At 36.6% G+C, this 27,244-nt stretch overlaps 1 protein-coding gene across 2 annotated transcripts; it reads right to left on the bottom strand.

Moving 5' to 3' along the window:
- Window positions 1-793: 793 nt before the first annotated feature.
- On the bottom strand, window positions 794-26,697 carry Mlf1 (myeloid leukemia factor 1). 2 transcript variants are annotated; one of them, NM_001039543.2, is made up of 8 exons: window positions 26,532-26,697; window positions 16,096-16,243; window positions 9,772-9,816; window positions 7,819-7,902; window positions 6,731-6,859; window positions 5,383-5,542; window positions 2,884-3,013; window positions 794-1,092 (listed from the first exon to the last, which is right to left on the bottom strand). In NM_001039543.2, the coding sequence occupies exons 1-8, from the start codon at window positions 26,576-26,578 to the stop codon at window positions 987-989; spliced, it is 849 nt and encodes a 282-aa protein (NP_001034632.1). In that variant the 5' UTR covers window positions 26,579-26,697; the 3' UTR covers window positions 794-986. The 2 variants fall into 2 exon arrangements, with proteins under 2 accessions (NP_001034632.1, NP_034931.2); NM_010801.3 differs by lacking the exon at window positions 9,772-9,816.
- Window positions 26,698-27,244: the final 547 nt, after the last annotated feature.

The raw sequence follows: 27,244 nt of genomic DNA, 5'->3' as shown, positions 1-27,244 counted from the left end.
GGTGTTAGCAGAGACTGGATGTATTTTATTTTAATATCTTACTTTTGTATACTGAACTAAGTGACAGAACCAGTTCAGAACTTTTGGGGATTGGTACTAACGCTTTGTCTTAAGTCAGGTCCCCAAATCACACAGGAATCTGCACGTCTAAATGTTGAGGGTCCCTGTCCCCATCCTCCTTTTAATTAATCAATAAAAACTCAAAGGCTAATAAATGGGCAGGGTGAAAGAGGCAGGATTTTAAGATTCCAGGGCAAGAAATGCAGGAGGAAGAAGGAATTTTTCCATGAGAAGGGCGTAGGATGGACCAAGCCATGACAGGGAAGCAGGGAGAGCAGAATTAAGAGTCAGGGAAGTGGCCCCAGGGGATACTCCCCTAATTGGGTCTCTCATAGCAGAGATAGATTTAGAAAGTGTTAACTCAGGAATACTGGAAGGGAGTGTGTGCTAGCCACAGGGAGTTTAGAAGTGTCCAACCACTGAGCTAGTAAGGCATATTAAAAATAATGATGTGTGGTGTGTATATGTGTGTCCTTCATTCATGAATCCAGAGCTCTTGGGCAGGTACAGCAATCTCAGAGCAGTTTAACAATTCACCAGTACTCGAAACCATCACCATGGTAAGTATGCAAGGGTTTATGGATTTACACTATAGATATATGTAGTATATCTATTATTAAAATATATACTGTATGAGTCAGTTTATAACTGAGAAAGTAAAATCAGCATGTGTATTTTAAAGGTAGTAAGTCTTAGAGTTTTATATAGACGGTTGACCAATTTAACCACATTGTTGAACATCCAATATTTTATTCCTAAAGTATGAACAATGTAAAGCTAAAACTTACAAGAACATTCATATTTGGAAGAAAGTTGCAAAGTACAGCATTGATTTAACAACAGGAGATTGGTCTTTTGTGTATTTTCTAGCACCATGCCATGACTTTGTTAAAATAACCAACTAAACAAATGAAATGCAGGGCTATTTATTTTTTGGTGATTTTCACAGGTGATCCTTTCACATTGAGTTTGTCCACAAAAACGTTTGATCTTCTTCCACTCTCAATGGCTGAATTTCGATGAATTTTCTCTCTAAAAAATATACATATGATTATTAATACCATTTAAAAATACTCAATGATGTATAAGTCACTGCAAATAAGTTAAAAGCCACTGTAATTTAGAGTTTTATCTTTAAAGTTCCTTAACAACTCTAGAAAACTACTTTATTGAACATATAAGTAGGAGCTATTATCTAAGATTTACCAAATCACTTGCAGCTTAAACAGTGTTGTTAAAAATGGTAGCCATAAGTGATATTTATAATTGATTCAGCTCCTGAGTTGTGCCACTGAAGGGCCAAAGGGAATCAATAGTCACGCGTATCTAATAGTTAACATGTTGGCCAGCACACTTTGTCATGTAGTAATTCCCTTCTGAAAATTCTACTGGATAGAATTACTAAGAGAAAAGTGCAGCTGCTAGGGCCATAGATTTACAGAATATCTGAAATGAACATACTTTCTCTAACTGGGACCTAGATTTTGTGTTATATAAATATCTTTGAACAGTGTTTAACCATAAGCTTTTAATGTGAGACAAATATTACCAAAAATATAGAGGCAAGTCTTTTTATAGAAAGTATTCAGGCTCTAAATTACTAAACAAGTACTTTCAAAGAGACAATGCCAGCTCATGGAATTTTATACAAGGCTTCCTTAGTACTTGATACCCATTTGTGCAGCACTGGTTCCATGAGGCCTTCTTCAATCCTTCACTCTCTTGGAGCCTACACTAGATTTCTATTTCAAGAGTTATTCTGTTTCAAGAAACTTGAAATTTCTCCCAACTTGCATTAACTTCAGAATATGTACGAAATGAATAAAAGCTATAAATTTTCATACATTGTTTCAACAAAATTTTTCTGGTTATTCCAAAAGCAATTTTAAAGATTAAAGTTTTTATAGAATTTATCTAAAATATCTAGTGAATATGAAATATCAAATTACATTAAATAACTATACAACAATATTACATATTATGAAAGTTTTTTTGTTTTTGTTTTTGGTTTTGGTTTTTTGGAGACAGGGTTTCTCTGTATAGCCCTGACTGTCTTGGAACTCACTATGTAGATCGGGCTGGCCTCAAACTCAGAAATCCACCTGCCTCTGCCTCCCAAGTGCTGGGATTAAAGGCGTGCGCCACCACCGCTCGGATATGAAAGTATTTAAATTCATTTATAATTAAATGCTGAATTTTTGACTTGGAAAGAAAGTTAAGTTTTTAAAAATACAAAACCTTTCCTCTTATACTGTCTACATAAATATCTAAACTTTGTGTGAAATGCGTGACTTTGAACATTTACATTAAGAACTGTTTTACGATATATATCATAGTATGTAAAATTTTCTTAGGGTTGTTGTTATCTATATTTTTCCTGACGATTAAGTGCAGGTCTAAAATAGTATTTGTTGGTTTTCAAAAACAAACTTTGATTTGTATGAACTACTTAGATTCAATATAAAGTTCCTTTTTTTCATAAAAGATAAATCTTGGATATTCTTAAGAACTCTATAAGAGGTAACACAACTCTAATTGTTGTGTTTGTATATGAGGATGAGAGTACATACGTGTGGGTAGGTTCACACTGGTGTGTATGTGCATAAGTGTGTAAGCTAGGTGTCTGTCTGTCTCTTCTTCCTCAGTGTTTGCATTACAGGGGCATGCTACTATGTCAGGCTACTTTCTTTTGTTAATGTACGTTTTGAGGATTAAACATATTGATTATATGGCAAGACCTTTACTGAATGAGCTAGCTCCACAACCTAATCTACATAACTTATAAATCTCTTTAAAAGCACTGTTTTTAGAAAGAACTGTTACCTCCTTTTGAGTTCCCGTGACCCTGGATGCTCATGACCCACACTTCGCATTCCAGTGTTTCCTGACCGTCCAATAGACTTGTACTTCAGAACTTCATTTTGCCACTCATCATCAAAAGCATGAGCGTCACCTATATTAAATATGGAAATAAAGGGAATGAGTATTCAGGTTTCTTCTCTAAGTGTTGCCTTGGGTCATCACACATTCACGTAGCCCAACCTCACAGCAGAGGCAGAAGCTCCTTCAATATTTCCCTCGTATTCACTACCTGGTTACTATCTGGCAATATCGTTTTTCTTTACCTTCTTGATTATCCTATTATTCTATATGGACTAGATGACTCAAGTATACTAAATTATGAAATCTCCTTTTGAATCACCTCATAATGACCATGACGTTTGAATCATTTCACAATGACTATAATGTTCCCTATGTTCTTGGACATTCCTTCAGGAGCTTGCATTTCTCTTCAGTGCTTCATGTTCCTAATGACTTCTTAAGCTTGGTGTCAGTTTCCTAACACAATTTATGATGTCATGAAGTAAGTAAACTAACTTCCATAAAAACAACCCATAGATGCCTTTTAGATTATCTTTGTAAAAGAAAATCTTAAACTTGATTTTTTCCAACATATTATTATAAAATACTCAGTGTACATATCTACATATGTATATAACTTATTTTTTAAATTATATATGTGTGTGGATAAGCACATGTAAGTGCTGGTGCCCTTGGAGGCCAGAGGCATCTCTCTGGAGCTGTAGTTAAAAGTACTTGTGAGCCACCTGATGATGCATCCCACACAGGATGGCCCTGGAACCCTGACTAGGGCCTGCAAGTGAATAAAGAAACGACAAATAGATACACATAGAGAAAAGCTGGGGTCAGATGGGGTATAAGCACTCTGTTGGAGTAGCACCAACTACCCTCTAACAACAACCTAGAAGCTCACTGCTTTTACTGAGCAGCACAGTGGGAGGAGTTAGCTAGTATCCACAAGAGGAGTTTGGAGACAAGTAGTCTAAGTCTATAAAAACATCCAGGAGGAGGAAGCTGATGTTGCTAGTTTTTGTACACACTGTAAACATTCACACTTGGACTTGAGGAAGAAGACTTTGCCAATGCCTAAGCTGACCCATGTGGGGAATGCTTTTGCCAATTTCTCCTTGGTCTGAGGCCTTGGTCCTTGTCATGGCCGTACCCACATCAATGATGTACATTCATTTAGGACTTCACTCATTTAGGGCTTCCCTCTGCTCACTACATCCTGATAGTGGACATCAAACTAGGGTCTTCTGTAAGTGTAGTATGTAGTCTTAATGACTAACCCATCACAATAGGAGACTCAGTAGATATTTTAATAAGATCACAATGATTATAGTAAAGAAAGCTCAAGTTATTTGGCTTTTCTCTTATGCCATAAGAATACTTTATTATAGTTATTATTTCTATGTGTGTGTGTCTGCGCATGTGTTTTGGCCTGTAAACTTTGCAGCTATGGAGGATAGAACTTCTAAGAGTAGGTTCTCTCCTACACCATGTAGGACCTTTCTGGTTAAACTTGAGCTGTTAGGTTTGGTAAACCCACAAGAGTAATTTTATCTAATTCAAACATAATTTATTTTTCTGAATGATGCATTAATTTAAGCTCTTTACTATGATAAAACATTATTCAAAGTACTTTCTGAAAATTTAAGATAAATGTACTGACATTTCAATATAATTCAATTTAAATTAAAGCCAAAAAACTTGATTAATGTCTATTTAGACAAAATGAAGACTTTGTCAATAATGTTAGTAATTTTAATATAATTTATAATGAGAAAAGTTAAGACACTAGGAGGGCTAAAATACACTGAAGAATAAATATAAAAACCTAGAAAACAAAGATTTGCTTAGTAGTATGTATGTTATCTTATGTATACTAGAAATTAAAATTATCTGTACAAACTGTAGAAGTTATGATCTATTTACAATGAAACTTTCAGGTAACCATTTAGAATACCTTTGAAAAAAATTAGTTTTTTTTTGCTGTTATAATGGTGGCATAAATTGAACATACTATAAACAGAATATCAAAATAATCAAGTTGAAAAGATGTTTATACATGCATGAAACTATTAAAAAGAAAATCATCAAAATTTGAGTGGTTCTTTGGGATTGAAGTTATGGTTGATTTTACTTCTTCCTTTAAACTTTTCAAGTATGCTTCTTGACAATCAAAAAATTAAAAAGCTCATTTTGCCTATTGATAATACTAAAAAAGCCCACAAAAATTTTAATTTTATCATCTTATGAGAAAACTGATTGATATCTCACACCAACAAATTACAACTTGTTGTAAAATGTATATTAGATGATAGAATCACAGTTGTATAACTGACAAAAAGTTCCTTCACATTCTTCTAAGCTATCTTAATAAAGTAATATTCATGAAGTTTTAGAAATGTAGCTACTATTTTAACTCTGACAAACAATTTTGTGTGTGTGGTGACTCACTTTCATTCATATTGATGAACTCTTGGTTGACTTCTTCATCTCCAGTCTTGTTGTTCTTTGACTTCCTAATGACATGACCTCGGTCATGGATGTGATGACCAACAGCCATTCTTTCTAGTCCACTGTCAGAATCTCTCATTGCTTTTCTGGTTTCTTTTACCTTTAAGAATACAGTGAACGTTATTTAGTTAATACTTAACTATATCAGAATAGATTCTATTCTATATCCGTCAGGGTCCATTTATGAAGTAAAGCTGTGGGTTTGCTGCTCCAATGTCCACTATTCTGTATAATTAATGAAATGAGTAGCTATATTCAGTTCTATTATCAACCTGGTATGATAATAAAAGCACTAACATTTCTTCAACCATTTACAATTTAACCTTTTCCAAGTCATAATAAAATATTAAAACGATGTTATACAAAACTTGGCTATATAAAGTCTTCAACACTGCCTTTGACACTGTAATGGATAGAAGCGAATAGGTGTAACTACTTACTCATCGAGTGTGTTGAAGGGCTCGGTCTCATGACTCCTACCTACAAACTCCACAGAAGGGTTACCAGGATGTTTGTACAAGCCAAAGATTATGACTATGGTTTTGTTTGACATCTATTATTATACTTAGTTTACTTTAAGACTTCAGCATGTTCATCAAACTAAAGTGGCAGTGAATTTGCTAAATAATGCAAAGAAATTGCTAATAGCTATGTTTGTATGTCAGAACTGAAATTCGGAATTACTTTATAGTCATTATTCAGTGATTCTAAAATCTTACTGTAACCTACAAGATAATGAAAAAAAATGGGAATTTTCATATCAGTTTGTAGAAGCCAAGAGCTTTCATTACTATGGGTCAATATTTAAAAATTTGTTTTTCCTCTCTGTCATTTAATTCCCAGAAATAATGACTGAGACTAATTATTTATTAATAAATGCCTAAGCCGTGAACTTCAGCTGGTTCTCTGACTTGCTCTTAATGTATTATCTCTTTTATTCTAACCCAGGTTTAGCTACATGGACGATTTCTTTTCCTTGTCTCCTTACGTCCATCTCCACAGAGTTCTTGGGGGTAAATCTCCCCTTTAGTCTATCCTAAGTTTAAGGTTTCCATAGTGATGAGCATCTCATCACCTTGCCTCTCTCTAGTTCCTGCCACTGTTAGACAATATACTTTTTCCATAACTTACTAAAATGCTAAGAATGTTTAAAAAATCTTCAATGCCAGGCATGATAGTTCATACCAGCAATAGCAGATGTAAGAGACTGAAGCAGTACTGGGGAAGTTTGAGACAAGCTGAGGCCACCCAGGAAGACTTCATCAAAAAAACAGTAACAAAAACTTACTCCTCCTGGAGCCCTTCGGGTTTGAGTTGAGGCCTGGAACACCTTTGGTGGTTCATCTCCTACTTTGGAATAGGTCATAACAGAGGAAGAACAAAATGAATGCCCATTTGGATCCATTGAAAGTTGGCCCTAGAGACAAAGGAAATTGTAAAGTAAGATTCTAATCAAATATGAAGATTGAATGCCAAGAAGCAACAATATTAGCTATATAGTTGATGTTCTAATGGAACCTGGTGTCCTAATCTACTTCCATTTTAGTGCTAATGTTCTACAAGTGATTCACATAATCTGAGTCTGTATAACTTATATTTAAATAAAGATGCTAGAGTCCCTTAGGCAGAGACTATTTCTTGTACAGTCCTGCCAACCAAGATCAAGTGAATTAGGTATGTACCAGGAAATTTCATACTTTCTTTGGGTATCAGACTGATACACTCCAAAACCCACCACTAATGTCCAAATTTGGCATTGTTAAATGATCCATAGAATCCCAATGGATATTGGAATGAAATAGGTCACCTTTAAATCAAACCAAGTTACTTGTTTTGACCCTACTATTATAAGTACAGCAGTAGAAATATTAGTATTTGTTTAAAATATTTAGAGTGTTTGGATATAATCCAGCATACAAATCATTTCTGTTTTCAAAGATTTTTTTAATATTAAAACTCAGTTGCTAGCATCCAATGAGTTTTTGAAGTAAAGAGGTAATAATAAAACATGTAAATTTTATTAAAAAATGTTCATTTACAACAGGCTCAGAAGAACATATTGAGATTGTAATTTTTTAATTGTACAAGTAAACTAATGTGACTTTTCAGACTTAAAGGTTTTAAAATAACTGATATATAATTATAAGTTTTTTATTGACTATAAAAATATCAGCAAGCTAATATTATAATACCCTGATATAATATAATCACTTAAACATTTGTTTCAGGTACAAAATATATAAGTATTATATGTGTTAATTGTGTAAAGTTTATTTTTGCTATTTTAACTATGGTTAAAGATGTTTGAAAGTTACTATAATATAGGATACCAATAACTAAAAATAATATTCTCATCAGTTTATTGTTAGTACTTACAAAGTTTCTTTGTAACTCCTGTATACCACTTCGCATATTTGCCATCATCCGATCCATTGTCTGAAAAGGGTTGACATCTGCATGCTACAGGATATTAGGAGGTATATTAATTACATCAAAGATGTAAATAAGTCTTCTCAAAACAAATGAAAAATTTTCCCTACTTACTGTCAGACAATCATGCAGTAATCAACTAGGGAAAAATAACTTAAGGACTGAACAATAAGAGTTATTTGTTAAAGAAAAAGAAGCATATACTATCCAATGTAAATTAGAGAATTACACTGCACACACACACACACACACACACACACACACACATATACACACACAGAAATTATACACCTATGTATACATATTATACATAAACACATGCTTTGTGTATATAAATATACATCATTTCTCAGCTTGCTTAAACCATAGTACTTCCTTTTCCTCCAAGCCTTTCTTATCTTTTTACTAATCCTTATGAAAGGTTTCAATAGTCTCCTCTAGGGAGAGAGGACTCATGGCACTTACTACTCTTACACGGGACCTGAGTTCAGCTCCCAGAAGCCAAGCAGCTCTATTGCGTGTAACTCTAGCTCCAGCTCCCAATTATCTGGCCCTCTCTCTTTGGCCCCTATGAGTACTGAATTCATGTGTACAAACTCCCCCCCCCAAACATAAACACAATTACATTTTTAACAAGTCACCTCTGATTGAGCTTCACCATTATACTCAATAGTTATGGGCTGTGGGTTTGTGTGTTCTGTGGGTTTGTATGTTCTGTGGGTTTGTGTGTTCTGTGGGTTTGTATGTTCTGTGGGTTTGTATGTTCGGATGGACCACAGTGGGTATCTTTGTGAGATACTGCTTGCTTCTCCCTCAGGAAGGAAAATGTTGCATCTCAAACTTTAGAAACACAAATTATCTCAAACTTTAGATAACTCAAATTTAGTGCAAAAGAATGAAAAGCAGCTTTTCATGAGAATATAAGTACAAAGAGTCTATACTCACTGTGTTCTAATTCTTGGACTACTCTTCCGTGTAGGAAGTTAGTAAGACAGATCAAAGTCAGAAAGTTTGACAAGGTCTGCTAGAGAACAGCTATGCTTGTGTAGGAAGCAAGCACAATCAAGAATTCCTTGGCAGCAAAGTCAGAGTAGAGTTTTCCAAATATTGTGTGTTGTTACCTAGTGGAGAGTCACCACTGGCACATGGAAGTCCAGCAGTCAAATACAATTATTGAGTCTCTTTCAAAATCAAGTGAATGTTTACTCTATATCTATTTTTCCATTTTAGGAAACTGATATTATACATTTTTATTTATTTACTGTAATCATCTTGATAGAAATGAAAAAAGTCTTAAAAAAGATATTTGTGTCTCTCTTTAGTTACTGAATAATCATCAAGAGATTGGATTTTTCCTCAGAAATTTCATGGTGAGAAAATTAAAAGGCTGAGGCCTGGTACTGACCAGTGGAGGAACGTATCTCCCAGAAAGAAAAAAATCACATAATTATGACAAATTGTCAGGTTACTTGGCAGGAGGGACTGGAGTTGATGAGACCACATATTGACTAGGACTGCCTTCTTATAAATCCATCTTCCCTCTATTTCCATCAAAATCCCACAAACAGACCCTGAAGATGGAGTTGCGAAGGTCTATGGACCTCTTAGTTCTTCCCAATGTGGTGACATCAAATACATCTCTTCTTTTTCAGCTTTTCACTATTCCTTGTCTGTTTAACGGCCCACTGAAGATGAATGGGTTGTCGGTACCGACTCTAACAACTCTGGCAGTTACTTTAGAAAACCCATGTCTAAGCACTCAGGCACATGTAACAGATTTCTAGTACAAAGCTTAAAAGCCATTATGGAAGTTAGTGAGATGCATGCAGACTTACTCTGCTTGAGTTAAGGAGAGTATCTGTTAAAAAATATAGCTAAAGTAATTTTCTTGATACAAACCATTCCACCAAACCTTCCAAAAGGCACAAGAGAAAAACTTGTTGCCTAAAAAAAAAAATGCAATAAATTTTGGCTGTATTTATTATATGGGCATAGCTAAAATATAAAAATGCACTGTAGCTCAGAAGTACCATTGTTACAGAACTTTTTAATAAAAAATACTCAATGTGTACATTAAAAATTATCTGCTTATTACTCACTGTAGCATTCAACTGGCTTAAAAATAAAGAAGCCTAAGTATTATTAAAAATATGACTATTTTAATAAGGAAATTGAAAGAAAAAGTCTTTGGTCTAGACCAAGACAAACATTTCATAACTGATTAAAACAAAGTATAATGACTAGGATTAAAGTACTTTCTGTTGCCATTACATTTTTTAAAAAGATCCACTACTCCTTCCATAACCAATTAAAACAAAAATATTTAATTATATTATTATCATTTCCAAATAAGTAGATATTGTTTAGTTTTAGCCCAGGGACTGAGTTAAGTGACTGAGGCTCATATTTTACATATCAAAGCAGGCCTGGCCTCCAGGTTCTCCCAGCATCTCTCAGTCCCTATTTGGCATACCTTGTCCCCAACTCTGACCTTTTCAGCTCTGGGGCTGGGCTGCTCTTTCCTCAGAGCTCTTTCCTATATAATCCATACATTTTGGTCTCTCTCTCTCTTCTCTTCTTCTTCTTCTTCTTCTTCTTCTTCTTCTTCTTCTTCTTCTTCTTCTTCTTCTTCTTCTTCTTCTTCTTCTTCTTCTTCTTCTTCCTCCTCTCTCTCTCCTCTCTCTCTCTCTCTCTCTCTCTCTCTCTCTCTCTCTCTCTCTCTCTCTCTCGCTGTGATTGCCTCAATCCTTGGGGCCCGTGAACTCGCCTGAAAGCAGTGTCCCAATAAACCTGCCTTTAATATAATATAATGTGGCTTGAATTGGCTCATTTCACCAGTGGAGAAATAACCTATCAGATGGTGCCAAAACTCAAGAGGAGTTGAGTTCCCAGCTTGATGGCTCGGGACTTTCCTGGCCACATGGGGACCACTTCTGTCCCACTATCCTTCTGTGCTGGATACATTTCTTAGGACTTCATGAGTACCCATCACCAGCTAGCCTATTAGGGTTCAGGACCCTCTGGGCTCTCTCTGCTGAGAATTTCCAACCTTTTTTAAAAAATTATTATAAATGAATAAAAGACACCGTAATTGTTCATGACTACTTCTTATTGACAATGGGGTGCAAAAAATCGACATTGGTGTGGACAAAAAGCTGGAATATTGCCCAAGTCCAGGAAGGTTGTTTCACTGCTGTCCAGGTTCTGTGGGCCCATGTGCAGCTAGGAAAGTGTAGGCCCAGTAGAAGTGTCTGTCTGCAAGTGTGGGAAACTGGAGTACCTGTGGGTAGTTGTTTGGAGCATTTCTGGATGCAGGTTCTGAGAACACCTGGTTGTTAGAACACAGTAGTTTAGGGAAAGAAAACCTTTTCTGGGGGAGGGGTGTATGTTTGAAACATGTAGGCCCATGGTCTTGGAAGTTGGAGGAGGGGTGGGGAGTTCCAGGATCAAGGAAAGGGAAATAGATTCACCCTCAGGAATGGGCATTTGGAGAAGGAAACAGGCTGTTAACTGACAGTACTTATCTTGAGGCCATTTGACCTGTGAGAGGTGGATTCAAGTGGATTGCCTGAAGCTTACAAGAAATAGAAATCAAATTGTATTGGTGCATCCAACATGTTTCTGTTCTAAATATGCATACTTTTATAATTATTAGTGTACAGATAATTTAATTTGATGCCATCCCATTTGCCCAATTTTGCTTTGGTTGAGCACTAGACATATTTCAAGTATTCAGTAGATATGTGAGCTGGTTCTGTACCTGAGGACAGAGCCACAAGGTAAGGACCAAAACACAAGCCCTCAGTCACCAGAGAAGGAACGCACCCCCCCCCCCCCCCCCCCGCCGACACACACATGGAATCAACAGCCTATCAAAACTGTGAGAAATAAATGTCCGATGTTTAAAACTAAAGTATTTTGTTGTATCAGCCCAATTATATGGGAAAATAAGAAACCAATAATTTTATATTTAAATTTTAACATTGGTCTTAGACTTTATTTTCAGAATTACCTTCCTAGTGACTTTGAGATTTCATCATGACATTTATGCAAGCACATTTCTCCTATGTGTCTTCCTCTTGATTTAAAGGAATTTTGGCAAGACAAATATAATTTGAATAATATTTATATGCAAATACCTCAAAATAATTAATCTTGCCAACTACAGTTTCACAAAGCGTCCTCTCTTTATTTGGCTACATATTTTTCATTCCAGTTTCTGTTAAGCATTTAGTGCTTTCAGTAAAAGTGTCTGTGAAAGTGACATTTATTTCTGCTCCAATAGGTGACCAATAAACTTAATGCTGATTTGTATAAACATCTTCAATATATTTCCAGCTGAATTATACACAGGTCTCATTTATATGCTAAGGTAGTAAGATTGTCTTTTCTTGCTTACTTCATGAAAGCTATAAGTAGCTTATTTATGTATATAAATTCAAAGAGATACATGCTTGCTATAGTTACAAAAAATATGATACAAAAAGTATTTTAATTCTCAAATGATTTTCAATATTTATAATTAATGTGCTATTACCTTGTCAATTTTTTTCTAGTGTTAATTTTCAACTTTTAAAAAATTTATTAAACTAAGTTTTATGTATATAATATGTATGCAACATGAATTTATAGTATTATAGATGTAGCACTTATAAATGACATTATTTACTAAAGTAAAGTAACTTAAGTGTGATTACTCTTATTTGAAATGGCACATGTATTTTATTTACCAGGTTTTATGATGATCCAAACTATGTTTTCTTTAAGTTTACTGCTTAGAAAATATGAAAATATTTTTCTAGAGTCATGTAGAATTCTTTGAACTGGTCGACATGTTTACTGAATTCTAACTATATCTGAATTGCCAAGATCCACTTTAATAGGAATGCCTATGGAGTTACTATTCTATAATTGCCATTCCTGAGGATAAAAAATAAGAGAGGTGTAACCCAAAAGTTACCACACATATGTAGATGTCACTTTTTCTTTTATTGAATGTTCTCCCATCCTGATGAGAATAGGCAGTTATAGAAGTTGTGGCTTGAAACTGTTTGACCCAGGGAGTGGCAACAAGTCCGGCCTTGTTGGAGTAGGTGTGGCCTTATTGGAGGAAGCATATCACTGTGTAGGTGGGCATAGAGTCTTCTAGCTGCCTTAGGATCAAGATGTAGAATTGTACCATGCTTCCCACCAGGATGATAATGGACTGAACCTCCAGCCCCAATTAAATGTTGTCCTTTATAATAGTTGCCTTGGTCATGGTGTCCATTCACAGCAATAAAACCCTAATTCAGAAGTTGTTACCAGGGAATGGGATATTGCTGTGATAGGCCTGACCATGGTTTTGTTTGGAGGAATGTAGATTTTGGAACCTGAATTTCGAGAGCAGTGGGATATTTTAAGTGTGGCCATCGTAGTGGGAATATAGAAGACATTGGTGCGGAGAGTGATTTGAACTCTGGGGCCCTGACAAGGGATTTCAGAGATGAGGAAATTTCGTATGTTGCCTGGAGATCATTCTTACGTTTGGTGAAGAATGTGGCTGTTTTTCTGTCTTTGAAGTGTCAACCTGAAGCTAAGGTGAAGAGATTCAAATTAATTGCATTGACAAAGGAAGTCTCAGAAAAGCCCAACATGGACTATAGTTTACTCTCATGAGTGTTTTGATCAAGTGTAGCAAGCTTAAAAGGTTCAAGTAAAGAATGGGCACTGGGAAGTAAAATAGAGCTAAATTCTGTGTTCAAGGATATTAAAGGAAATTAAGGAAGTAGTGACTTTGGGGCAAGATCCCACCTAACTAAGCTAATTGTTTACGTTTTTGCAGTTGAGTAAGGGATAGTTATAGCATGTTAAGAGTTACTATTACCTGGTTATTGCTACCTAGTTATTGTTTTCATTTGGACTCTTAATGTGGAATGAACTGCAATCCAGAAATGGAGGGCACACCTGTGACCCAGATCTTGAGGTTGGAAGACACAGGCCTTTTATCAAGATCTGGAGAGACAGTGGCCATGAAAAGGTTAGGTCCAGGCATATTTAGGTACTGGAACATACCTTTAATCTCAGGAAACAGAGACAAGCATATGTCTGAGTTCAGGGCCAGCCTGGTACAGAGAAAGTTCTAAGTAGAGAAAAATTAGGACCACACCTTTAATCCCAGCATTCAGGAAACAGAGGCATAAGGATCTCTGAGTTTAAGGTCAGTCTACAGATAGCCAAGCATAATCAGTGATGGAGTTGGAAAACAGAAAGCTGGTGATGATGTAATAATATAATAAGGGGCGGGCCATGTTCCATCCTCAGCAAGCAGCAGAACTTGGCAGCTTTGGTCATGTGGCCCTGGCTTTAGAGTCAAGAATAGAAGGGCCTATTGAACAACTGATGCTGGTTAGCTGAGTTAAGAAATTAGCAGTGATTAAGAAGAGACCAACATGACTGAGGTAAAATCTTGAGGGAAGTGTTTTCTGAGAGCACAAAGATGTGTTCTAGAGATAGCAAAGGTTGTATCTCATGCTGCAGCTGGACTTGGAAATGTATAAGAACTACTAAGGTGGTACTAGTTTTGAAGGTTATGGAGAGCAGGTGAGGTTTGGGACTGTGTGAGGCTAGGAAAGGCCATTAGTGAAGATACAGCTTCAGTTGCAGTTGACAGCCCAGGACTGAAGGGGCCATGTCAAGAAGTTGAGGTTTGGCACCATAAATAGATCCTATGAGAGGCTTTTAGTGAAGCCTACTTGCAGTGGAAGACCCCAGAGTATTAGAGATGTCAGTACCATGGAATGACCACCAAGAACAGCAGCAGCAGTGGAGTAGAGTCAACCAGAGCCTAGAGTGCTACAGACAACAGACCTAGAGAAACGACCCAAAACCTTTGGAGGAGCTCAAAAGATCATGTGTGGATTGCAGACACTGGAACAAGAAGCTGTAAAGTTGAAGTTGCTCTAGAGACCCCAAGATATTTCAGATGCCAGAGTCATGGGATACCTGCTGAGGAAAGCTGCAGAGAGTAGAAGCAGCAAAAGGGAAAGAAGTGCATTGTAGTCAACAAACCTGAAAGGAGTTAGAGATCTGAAGAGCTCTTTGACATCAGACATGGAGATGCAGAGTCTGGAGTTTGCTTAGCTGGTTTTTGGTCTTGCTTTGTTCCAGTATTTCCCCACTATGACATTTTGAAATGGTAATGTATATCCTGTGATGTTGGAAGTATGTGATCTGTTTTTTTATTTTGATTTTGATTTTATAGGGTAGTACAGTTAAGTAATTACATGAATCTCAGAAGAGACAACTTTGGACTTTTAACATTTTTGAGACTGCTATAGACTATGGAACTTTTGAAGATGGACTAAATGTATTTTGCATGATGTGGCCCCCATAGACGTACGTGTTTGAACAGGCCTATGGGGGCCAGGTAGTGGAATGTGGTGGTTTGACTATATTTGGCCTAGGGAGTGGTACTATTAGAAGGTATAGCCTTGTTGGACAAAATGGTTCACTTTGGGGGATGGGGGAGTGTTGGGCTTTGAGGTCCTATGCTTAAGCTCAACTCAGGGTAGAAGGGGGAGAGTCTCTCCTTGGTCCGAGGAAGGCAGAGTCTCTTCTTAGCTGCCTTTCAGTATATAGAACCCTCAGCTCCTTCTCTAGCACCATGTCTGCCTGCACACTGCCATGCTTCCTGCCATGATGATAATGGACTAAACCTCTGAAACTGTAAGACAGCCCCAGTTAAATATTTTCCTTTATAAGAATTGCCCTAGTGATGATGTCTCTCCATAGCAGTAAAACCAACCCTCACTAAGGCACAAGTCTTCTGAAATGAAGATTAATCTAAGTTTTGAAGGTCGAGAGTGGTCCAATAATGATAAAACACCATACTAGATTTTTTTAGTATTTAAACCTAAGAAGTATGTGGTACCAGGAGTCCTTGTTGGTTTTAGTTTAGCACATGTAAGGGAGGAAGTTATCAGGGAAGAAATATGTAAGAAACAATGGCTTAGTATGGCTTGTAGTTGTATAACCTTATGATCCTAAACGTTTTAAGAGCACAGTGCAAGTCTATACCAATAACAATCTATTGTTCCAGGTTTTAGTTTTGGAAAATGCCTCCCCTTTCATATACTATTTCCATGATAGAAGTATTAGTTACACACTATCAGTATGTAACTTACAACATTTGTGCCATGTTTTAATAGAACTTTCTTGCTAGCTGTCTTTAAAATCACTTACAGTTAAGGAATCTTCGCCATCATCACGTTCTCGACGATTATGGGTTCTTCCTCTACCATCAGAGATACTGAGCAAGTCTCTTCCAAGAGGTTCAGAGAAACTTCTCATCATGTTGCGCATACTTTCTCGGTGTGCAAGAAAAGAATCACTGTTGAGAATACAGATGAATGGAAAATGTTATAATTTAAAGAAAATGTTATAATTTAAAGAAAACCCTGGCATATAAATACTATGAAGAAACTCAGGAAATAATATAATTGTTAAGAAGACAAAATATTACAATTTAGAAGAAGAGACTAATAAAAGATCTAGTATTTGTAAATACAATTATAAATATAAATGAAATCTTATCCTATTTGCTATCTACTATATATATTTATTATACTAATGAAATATATTTTTATCTCATGTATAAATATGGTAAATATAAATTATCATATCATAAGTAATTTAAGATAAAAAAATCAGAAAAATATTTTTATCAGGTAAGACTACTCTGAGAAGTCTACAACATAATTCTATTAACTGTAAAAACATTACAAAAACACTTCTATCAGGAAACCATTTTGGGAAGTACACAACATAATTCTATAGGATTAATAAAGAATACTCCATGCTAAATATGGGCACCAAAGAACCTAAAAAAGTTGTCTTTTAAAAGTGAGTGTGCACAAATAAATTCAGAAAGAATCTCCTAAAACAATCATACTTGTTGGGGCTGAAGAAATAGCTCAGCAGTTAAGAACTTCTAGAGGACTGGGGTTTGGCTCCCAGCACTCCCAGAAGACCTATACTTCTTCTCACTATACCTGCTTCTCACTGTATCTTCTCTCTTCTACAGACTCCTGCACTACTGCATGCACACACACACACTTTCTCTCTTAACAAAAGAGAACACTATTTATAACTTTCCTGAGAGTAGATCATTGAAATACAAGCATTGAGGACCATATTTATGTTTATGAACACCATAAAAGTACAGATTATATCTGTATAGTCAAAGCCAAAGCCACAGATAATCTTTATAAGGCTAATTATTATTATTGTTATTTCTTTCAGACCAGGTTTTTTTTTTTTTTTTTTTTTTTTTTTTGTGTGTGTGTGTAGCTCTGGTTTTCCTAGAACTCAGAGATCTACCTGCCTCTGCCTCCCGAGTCCTGCGATTAAAGGTCTGTGCCACTATGGCTGGCTGTGTCATTAGAATTTTAAAGCAGACTATACTAACTCTGTAGATTGCCCTTGGTAATACAGCCATGTTCACAGTATTAACTCACCCAGATGTTCACATGGGAGGTCTTCTAACGCCTTCTTCCGTGTCCTCCTTTACTGTTTTGAAGTTTTCAGTGTAAAGGTCATTCCTTTCTGAGGTTTATTCCAAAGTGATTCTTTTTTAGATAATTGTGAACATGATTGTTTTCCTAGTTTCTTTTTCTGGATGTTTCTTGTTTATATATATATATATTTAAACTTCTGATTTTTATATGTTAGTTTGGTGTCCAAATTGCTGAGAGTGTTTACCAGATCTAAGAGTTTTCTGGTAGAGCTCTTATGGTCTTTTATTAAAGGATCATCTGAATACCAACTTAGGCTAGTTTGACGTCTCCCTTTCCTACTTCTATCCATTTATACGCTCTGTCTTATTTAATACTTCACAAACTGTACTGGGTAGGGGTAGAAGAAGGGTATATTCTTGTCTCATTCCTGATCTTAGTGGAAATGGTTTGAGTTTTTCTCTGATGTTGGCTAACATGTTTCTTATATATAGCCTTTATTATGCTAATACATATTTCTTCCATTCCTAGTCTCTTTGGGACTTTTATCATAAACAGATGTTGTCTTTTCTCAAAAGCTTTTACTGTATGTACTGCAGTGACCATGCAGATTCTTTCCTTCAGTCCCTTTATGTGATCTACTTATTGGTTTGCATTAGTCTGACCTACCTTTGTATCTTAGGAATGATGCCAATATGAATATGATGAATGATCTTTGTGAAGTGTTCTTGAAATTCAGCTTGCAAATATGTTCGTGTTAATTTTTGTGTCTATGTTCATCATAGCGATTGACATATTATTCTTTGTTCTTAAAAAGAATAATATCTAAATAAATTCTTTAAGGTACAATCTAACAATCTTTGGAATTCCATTCTTATCTGTTGTAATGTCTCTCTTTTCATCACTAATTTCATTATTAGTGTCTTCTATTTTCTTTGGTTAATTTGGCTGAGGGTTCGTTGATATTGTGTCTTTATATGGTCTTGTAAAAGAAAGTTTGACAGTATTCTGTCTTTAGTCTATGAGCTAGCTTGAGAAGTACTAGTGTTAGTTGTACTAGTGTTACTTCTGGATTCAATTCACCTGGGCTTGCATTGCTTTTAGTTTGAAGATTTTTTTTAATTACTACTTTAATCTATTTTGGTAATTGTTATAGATCTGCTTAAATTATTTATCTCATATTAATTTAACTTTATTGGGTCATATGCATCAAGAAATTAATCCATTTTTATGTGACTTTTCTAATTTAGTGGAAATAAATTCTTTAAGGTACAATCTAACAATCTTTGGAATTTCATTGTTATCTGTTGTAATGTCTCTCTTTTCATCACTAATTTCATTATCAGTGTGCCTTCTGTTTTCTTTGGTTAATTTGGCTGAGGGTTTGTTGATCTTTTTAAAGTTTACTTATCTTTTTTTAAGAACTCAATCTTTCATTGATTAAAGGCATAAGCCACCACCGCCCTGCTAGTGATAGGATTCTTAACATTCTCTTCTTTACTTCTTCAATGATCCATTCATCTTTCATCAGTCTGTTGTTCAATCTCCCTGAGTTTGTATGTGTACTACAGTTTTTCTTTCTCTTGATCTCTATTTCTATTCCTTTGTTGCCAGAGATAAAACAATTGTTCCAATTCCCTATATTTGCTAGGACTTGATTCCTGTCCTGTTATAAAATCTATTTAGAAAAAGTTCCATGGGTTGCTGCGAAATATATATACTGTGGATATATGCTAGAGTTTCTTGGTCTATGAGGTCATATAACTCAGATGTTCTCTACTTTCTGTTGAGATAACCTATTGGTGTGAGATATTTGTTGTTCTCCTGGATCTCCTACAGTGTCCACCAATACAGTCCATGAGGGGAGTGGGACCAGAGACATTGGAAGCCCTGTGAGTATGTAAAGTGAATGACCACACTGGGACAGCCTGCCAGTAGGCAGATCAACTTTACTTAGGGTGGTTGAAGGCTTATGAAGTTTAAGGAGACTGAGGGCAGGAACATCTGAGATGGGCAAAGGTCTTTGACTGGGGGGTTAGGGTACCTGGCATATCTCATTAGCATGGGGAACCATTTCAGGAATCTCAGGTGCTGGCCAAACAGGTTTTGTCAGAAGACTGGAAATTAATTCTATAAACTAATTAGTGTTATATGACATTCATTAGGTAGAGGCGAGTGTAGGGGCTTAGAATCCCCCAGAGAAGGTCAGAGGAGGAGAAAACCTGCTAACAAGGGAATCTCCCATTTTTTGTACTGAGCTCAGAGGCTATCTGGTCATGGTGGACTTTGACTTTAATTAGCAGAGTTTTCCCACAGGTATTGAAATGAATTTTTACAGTGTTGGGTTTTTCTTAAAGTCGTGTGTGTGTGTGTGTGTGTGTGTGTGTGCCTCTAGAATGGGAATATTCTCGTCATTGATTACTTCCTTAAAGTCTATTTTGTTACACAAGAACAGAGATATCTGCTTGCTTCCTAGCCACTTGCTTGAAGCATTTTCCCCATCCTTTTACCCTTGGTTTGTGGCTATCTTTGAAGACAACAAATAGAAAGCTTATATTGATCTTTTAATTAGAGATTTAAGACCATTAATACTGATAGGCATAGATTTGTTAAGTTTTGTTAGGATAGGCTTAGTATTTTCTTATTGCTAATTTGCTTAACTATTGTTTCAGCACAGCTACCATTTCCTGTAGACTTGTCGATGTTTATCTTTCTCCTCAGTCTGAATGACTCAAGTGTCTAAAGAGCTGCCTTAGTGATTATCAATCCCTTGTATTAGTTTGTATTATGGAAAGCCTTTCTTTCTCTTTCTACTATGACAGATAGTTTTGCTAGCTATAATTACCTGAACTGAAATCTTCCAGAGCTTGAAATACACTCCAAGCTTGCCTGGTTTTTAGAGTTTCTCTTGAGAAATCTATTTTTACTCTGATAAGCCTGTCTTTATATATGACTCGTGCTATTCTCATAACTTTAGTATACTTTCTCTGCTTTCCATATTTAATTTTTAACTACTTGGTATGAGAAGTTTTTCTGGTTTCATTGAGTTGAAAAACCTAAATATCTCCAGTTCCTGGATAAACACTTCTTTTCCTAGATTTAGGAAATTTTCTATTATGATTTCATTGAAAACATGAAACTCTTCTGCATTCACGATTCATAGATTTGATCTTTTCCACAGTGTCCCTAGATCTTATATTCTTGTATATTTTCTTTGTATTTTCTTATTAATTTTTCTTCATAACTGAGTTTTCCTACTTCATCCACCTTGTTTTAAAGCTCCACCATTCTGTCCTCCCCTTGACCCATTCTGTTGATGAAGATTTTCATTGAGCTTTTTATTTGATTTAATGGATATTTCATGTCCAGCATTTCAAATTGATTTCCTTCTCAATTTCTCTTTTCTGAATTCCATCTTCAAATCTCATATTAACCTCATTTCATTCAGCTGTTTGTATTCTCTTGGAATTCATTAAAAAAACATAAAAGAAGGAAAAAGAAATAAAGAACAGAGAGAAGAAAATAGAAAAGAGAAAATGTTAACAGTTAAACCTGCACTGGGCATTATATAGAGCAGAAATAGAAGCCAATGGGAGAGACCTCGATGGGAGTAGTCTGACCATGGTTTCTTGCCTGCTTGCTGTTTCCAGTCCTTAAGTGTTCCTTCTTGGGCTCCCAGATGCCAGTCACATTCCTGAGTACTATCATTGGCACTTTCCTTCAATGGAAGGAGACAGTTCCCAAAACTGAGCCAATCCTTCTAGGATATACTCTAGATTTCTCTTGTTCTGCTCTGTTAAATATTCTATTAAACTTTACTATTAAAACTAGAAACATTTTGGCAAACACACCTTGTTTATAGCTTTTTATAGCTATATCTAGCTTCTTCTGGTTTATTCTTCCAAAGATTAGCCTGCTTGTTGTCTACCAATATAACCCCCAACATTCTGTTTGAGCCTTTGTAGAAAATTATCTCCCCAATTCTACTTCCCATAACTGGGCTTTATGTTAGGCTTTCATTGTCAGGATGGAATGAATACCTCACAGAAAGAACTTGAGAATGGTCCACTTTACTCATCATTTCAGAGCTTTCAGTCTATTGTGGCAGAGAAGGGCAAATGCAGCAAAACTGCTCATTTTCAAAGTAGTGAGGAAGCAAGGAGAATACCCACATCAAGAGCCCTCTTCCTTGTCTCTTGTACTCAGTCTGGGCCTCCAGCCTATTTGGATAGTGCTAACTGTATTCACAGTGAGACTTTCACTTCACTTAATCCTCTCCAGAAACTTCTCATAAACATCCAAAGGTGTGCTTTACTAACCCAGGCGCTTCTCAAGTCAAGTTGTCAATCCAGATTAACCATCACAGACTTTATCAGTATTGCTTTGCCTTTCTCAGACTCTCATATAATAGAATTATATAGTATGTCATCTTTCACATCTAGTTTATTATGTAGCAGAATAATGCTTTTTATAATTTATCCCTGCTGTTCTACTCACCAAATATTAACTCAATCTAGCATATACATATACAAGACTATTCCTAGGTTTTTGTCTTTATAAATAAGGCTGCTACAACTATTCAGTGGTTTTTTTCAATTTAAATTATTTGAGCAGTAATATCCTATCATTGTGATTTTCTACTTGTCACTTTTTTAAGTGATCAAAATGAGTGTGCAGATACATCCTATCCATTTAAAAATATGGTTTTTTTGTTGCTGATTGTTAAGTGTGTGTGTGTGTAAAATTATTTTTAAAAAAACAACCCTTAGTCTTTCCCTTTCATGTAAAATATCAACCACACAGCTATAAGTCTTTGTTGTTTTTCAGGTTGAGGTCTTTTTTATCTTTGTTTTGTTTTGTTTTGTTTTTGAGATAGGGTGTTATGCTGCAGAGTCTGGCCTTGAAATCACTATGTAGCTGAGAATGGCCTTGAACTTCTGAACCCCCTATCTCTACATTCAGAGTGTCAGGATTGTGGGCATCTACCACTATGCCTAATTTTATCTGGTTCTGGGCATCAATCCAGGGCTTCATGCAAGCATGCTACCAACTATGCCATACTTCCCAGCCCAGGCCTGTTTTTACTACAGATTATGACCTTGTACAGTACAGTCTACTTACAGTAATTTTGTTGTCTTTTCTTTCATCTCTTGTTAAAACTTAATTATGTTAGTAGTATAAATTTGATACTGGTGTACTAAGCAATTATTTAAATAAGTGTGATAGACAACTACTCCAATGGTATTCGGTGGTGCCAAATTCCTGGTGTTCATGCTATCATGTAACCTCTTCTGTCCTTGAACATGAGCTGGACTTCTGGACCTGCTTTTTTTTTTTTTTTAATAAGTTGAATATAACGGAATAACAGGATGTTACATTCAAAGTTGTGTATTTTAAAGACTATGAGTTTTTTCTTAGGTGCTCTTTCATGTACAATAGCTGGTACAGTTTGGGGAGAAGTTAACAAGAAGGACCTTAGAAACATTTTTTTCTAAATCAGTCAACAGCCACATGAATGAACTTGAAAATGGATGCTCATTTAGACAATAATTGTGGTAACCTCACAGTTCAATAGACTGTAACCTTCTGAGACTTGACTTAGAACTACTTAACTAAGCTTCTTGATCAACAGAAGATATGATATAATACTTTAAGATTCTATAAGCTACTGCAGCAATAGATGTCTAATACACATTACAAGAAAGGGGTCTTAAACTAGAGGGCAGCTGAAACAGGCACAGAAGCTAATGAGAACTTCTGACCAGCAGGAAAACATATTCCCAGGTCCTGGGAATATGAGTATCTTTACAGAAACCATTATTCTGCCTACAGCAGACACGTTCCTAAAATAACATTGTTTAAAATGATTTCAAGGAAAACCATCAATTTCTGCCAAGTCTGTATTTGGTTCTACACTTTGTTCTCTATTTGTATTTATGAAGTTTAATGACTGTTCTGCCATCTCCATTCTGCTACTAAGCCTACCCAATCAATCTTTTTCTTTCAGATATACTTTTCATCTCTAGAATTTCTATTTGATATATAATATATAAGTAACATATTTATACACATTAGAGATAGACAAGTTACATATAAAATTTCACTTTCTTTGTTGAGATGTCATATATTTTTATTCATTATAATCATATTTTCCTTCACATATGGGGCAAAATTATAACTGCCTTAAATTATTTTCTCATTAATGCTAATATCTTGTATGAGGTAATACCTAATAACTTCAGAATAAGTCTTTTATATAGAAATAGGCCAGATAAAGTCAACACATAGAATGTGGCTATTATGTTGTAGAGGTTCTGAATTTTGTTATATTCTTCAGGAATGATGAATTTTTTCCTAAGCAGGTAATTAATGTGGTTGCCTTAGAATTCAAATTCTGTCTTAAATAGGGGACTAGATCCCGTTTTACTCATGTATCCTCTTCAGTAAGCTGCTCTCTGAGCAGCATGGGTTCATGCATGGGTGGTTAATCCTAATACAGATTTGTGCAGAATTTATATACAGAAGATCTATCTAGTTCTCCCTTCCAGGATGCTATACATTCCCACTCTCAGCCCCACCTTTCCAATGATCATAGTACCACTGAGCTCTGTCCTTGGTTCTTATTAGAAAGACTTTTGAGTTTCCTAGTAGCTCTGACCTCTTTGCACAGAACATTATGGAACTTGAGCTCAGGGTAGAATTTTCTTTTTCTTTTCATATTTGTTTTTGGGTCACTTCCCAAAAACCTTCTCCAGAAAGCTGTTTTTATATTTATCCTATACTTCAGTGTTATCCATAAGATCCATGGGTGTACTTATTCTTGACATATGATGTTATTATTTGTAAGGCTTTTAAAAATGATGTTTATTTTAAAAATAAAAATAATTATTAATATTCTAATTAGGCAGCTCCAACATCAATGATGGTATTTATTTAATGAAAAATAGTAATTACTATTAGCAGTCATGAAATATTACCCATAAACTGCTCGATAAATCATAAAAGATACTAGATCATTGTTACACAATATTTACTGAATATTTTCTATGTTAAAGTAGCCACTAGAGAACGCAATGATCAGGTACAAAGATAGCATCAGGTACAATCTTTATATAAAAACATGAGTAGGAGCTGAAGAGATGGCTCAGAGGTTAAGAGCACTGGCTGTTCTTCCAGAGAAGCCAGGTTCAATTCCTAGCACCCACATGGCAGATCACAGCTGTCTCCAACTCCAGTTATAGGGGATCTTACACCCTTGTACAGACATATATGTGGGCAAAGCACCAATGCACATGAAATAGAAATAAATTAATTTAAAAAACAGTGAGCATGATTAGTGTGTTCTACTTCCATGATATGTTCTTCTAAGGTCAATAGATGGGTTAGTACATTTGTCACCTAAATTCTTTCACTTATACTAAGTAGGAATTCTCATTTTGTTGGCAGTAAAAAGGGTGGGTTAAAGAACAGCCGGCTTGATATAAGCTCATTACTTGATAATGTAAGTTCATTCTTTTCCTTTATGCCCAGATGTGTTTACTCTATAAATAGTGGTTGTAAAAATAAATTAGCATGAATCAGTATTATAATTACTACAAATTTGCCTTATATTTTTGATAATGGTTGCTTGGTTCTGAAGAAGGCTAGAAAATTGTTGAAGAGAGTGACTAATGGTCTTTCCTGAGCTTTTTGATGTGTGTCTTTGAGACCTGTTACTATTTTTGACCTCAAATCTTGGGTTCCCAGCCTTTGCTCAAGTCATCCAACAGTTTAAATTACACTCCCACTGGACATATTTTTTTAAGATACTAGTTACATATCAAATTACACATTTAATTAAGACATTACTCATTTTAATATAACTAGGCATATAATAAGGTCAGATATGCACAGAAAACTAGATAATAGTGAAACTTAGTTTTAAATGTCTTCTTCCCAAGGCCTCATTTATGTCACTGTGAATCACTCACCATTCCTTGTTACCAGAGGTGTTCATTGCACACTCTTTCTTTTACCCCTGCCTGCCCCATTATTGCATTGATAAAATGAGAAGCCCCTTCCCAAGCAAGGCCAGTTCTGCTGGAGGCAGGTAAAGAAAACAAACAGTGTCCCATGGCAACGTCCAACCACTTCGAAGCAGCCAGCTCAACTCTCCTACTTAGTAGTGCTGTCAAGGTGACAGCCTTCACTATATGAAAACTTGTTTTAAATAACTTAGCACACAACCTCTAATTCCAGAAAGAAGGAGGAGGAGGAGGAGGAGGAGGAGGAGGAGGAGGAGGAGGAGGAGGAGGAGGAGGGGGAGGAGGAGGGGGAGGAGGAGGGGGAGGAGGAGGGGGAGGAGGAGGAGATGATGGCGGCAGTGGCAGCGGCTGCAACAGGTGGACTTCTGTGAGGTCAGCCTGATCTACACCGAGTTCCAGGCCAGTAAGGTTTACATCGGAGTCCTCTCTCAAGCAAAACAAAATAAAAAACACACCCCCCTCCACAGTTTCTCAAGTCAAGGAACTGTCACCCTAGAAAGCACTTCCACCCCTATGTGAAGTTCAAGGGACTTTTTCTGATCAGAAGTTCCACTAATATGGCAGTTATGATCACCAGTTATAAGCCCTGCTGCTGCACAGGAGGGTTTCAGATTCGAGGCCACCCACACACCAAGTCGCCCCAAATAGTCAGCAGCCTGCACCTTGAACCATAGCTCAGGATCCTAGTCCTCGGCTCCCACCAGCAAACCCTCTCCTCACCTCAGGCTTCTAAATCCTCCTCACCCCCATCCTGCTCAGCTCACCCTCTCTCGTGTCATGTCCTCCATCTCTCCATGCCAAATATCCTCAAATCCTCTCCTCACACCCTATATCCTAATGACTCCAGTCCTTCAGCTCCTGTGCCCACTTCTTACGTCCCCCATTCTCCTCACCCGCATTTCTCCTCAGCCACTTCTCACATTTCTCCTCATCCCTATTACACCTTATAGCCTCTTCTTTCCCTCATTTCTCCTCACCCCCACTTCTCACACACTTCTCCTCACGACCACTTTTCCTCACTCCGTTTCTCCTCAAACCCATTTCTTCGCGCCTCCCGCCGGGCGTGTCCCCCCCCCCCCCACGACAATTTGCGGGGCGCAGTCCCCTCGCCTTTTCCGGCGAGCGCGGCTGGGACACTCACGCGAAGAAGGGGTCATCCTCAAAGCTGCTGCTCAGCATCCGGAACATCGTGATCCTGCGGCGGGCGGCGGGCGCGGATGGAAATGGGCGCAGCTCTCTGCGCCGCCACCAGCCTGCTTCCCGCTTGCTTCGCGCGTCTGCCGGCGGCAATCGCCGCGCCCGCGACTAGGGCGGGGCTTGACGCAGGCCGTTTTCCTATTGGTCATGACCTTATGACGTCACTAAGGTGAGGCGGAGAAGGGGGAAGGACATCGCTCGGCTGCTATGGCAACCTCTGTAAACACACTGGCGGCGTGAAGTTTGTCTGGAGGCCCCATCCGCGAGGCTCCTGAGAGACAACTTGGTCTCTCAGGAGCCTCAGGAACCAAAACATTAGACAAGTTCTGAATCACCTTGGCCAAATCGCCCTTAATCCCGACAATTCTCTGGTAGCTGGTCAAATAATGAAAAAAGGTTTTGAGAACAATAGACAAGTGTTTGTATTCACTTCTTGAAGGAAACAAGATGCAGCCTATGAGATTTCAAAAACAAAACAAATACAGTTTTCTGTAATTCTAAAACTCAAAGCAGTGTCTCCCAATACACAAATAACATCTAGACATAGGATCAAATACACAAAAGAAAGAAAGAGAAAAAGAAAAAAAAAGCAAAATGAAAATTGCTCCATTTCAAGGATTAGATCAAATCTTTATCACCTTCCCAACGTTCTTAACA

Source organism: Mus musculus, chromosome 3 (genome assembly GCF_000001635.26).
Source record: "Mus musculus strain C57BL/6J chromosome 3, GRCm38.p6 C57BL/6J".
NCBI lineage: Eukaryota > Metazoa > Chordata > Mammalia > Rodentia > Muridae > Mus > Mus musculus.
This window is presented reverse-complemented; position numbering and strand designations above follow the sequence as displayed.

What these genes read in the sequence shown, in the direction of transcription:
- Mlf1 (NM_001039543.2), bottom strand. Translation starts at nt 26,578, where the DNA reads ATGTTCCGGATGCTGAGCAGCAGCTTTGAGGATGACCCCTTCTTCGC. An exon ending in AGGAGTTACAAAGAAACTTT is followed by an intron (nt 6,860 to 7,818) that starts GTAAGTACTAAC and finishes CTTTGTCTCTAG; the next exon opens with GGCCAACTTTCAATGGATCC. An exon ending in GTTCATCAATATGAATGAAA is followed by an intron (nt 3,014 to 5,382) that starts GTGAGTCACCAC and finishes TATTTAATATAG; the next exon opens with GTGACGCTCATGCTTTTGAT.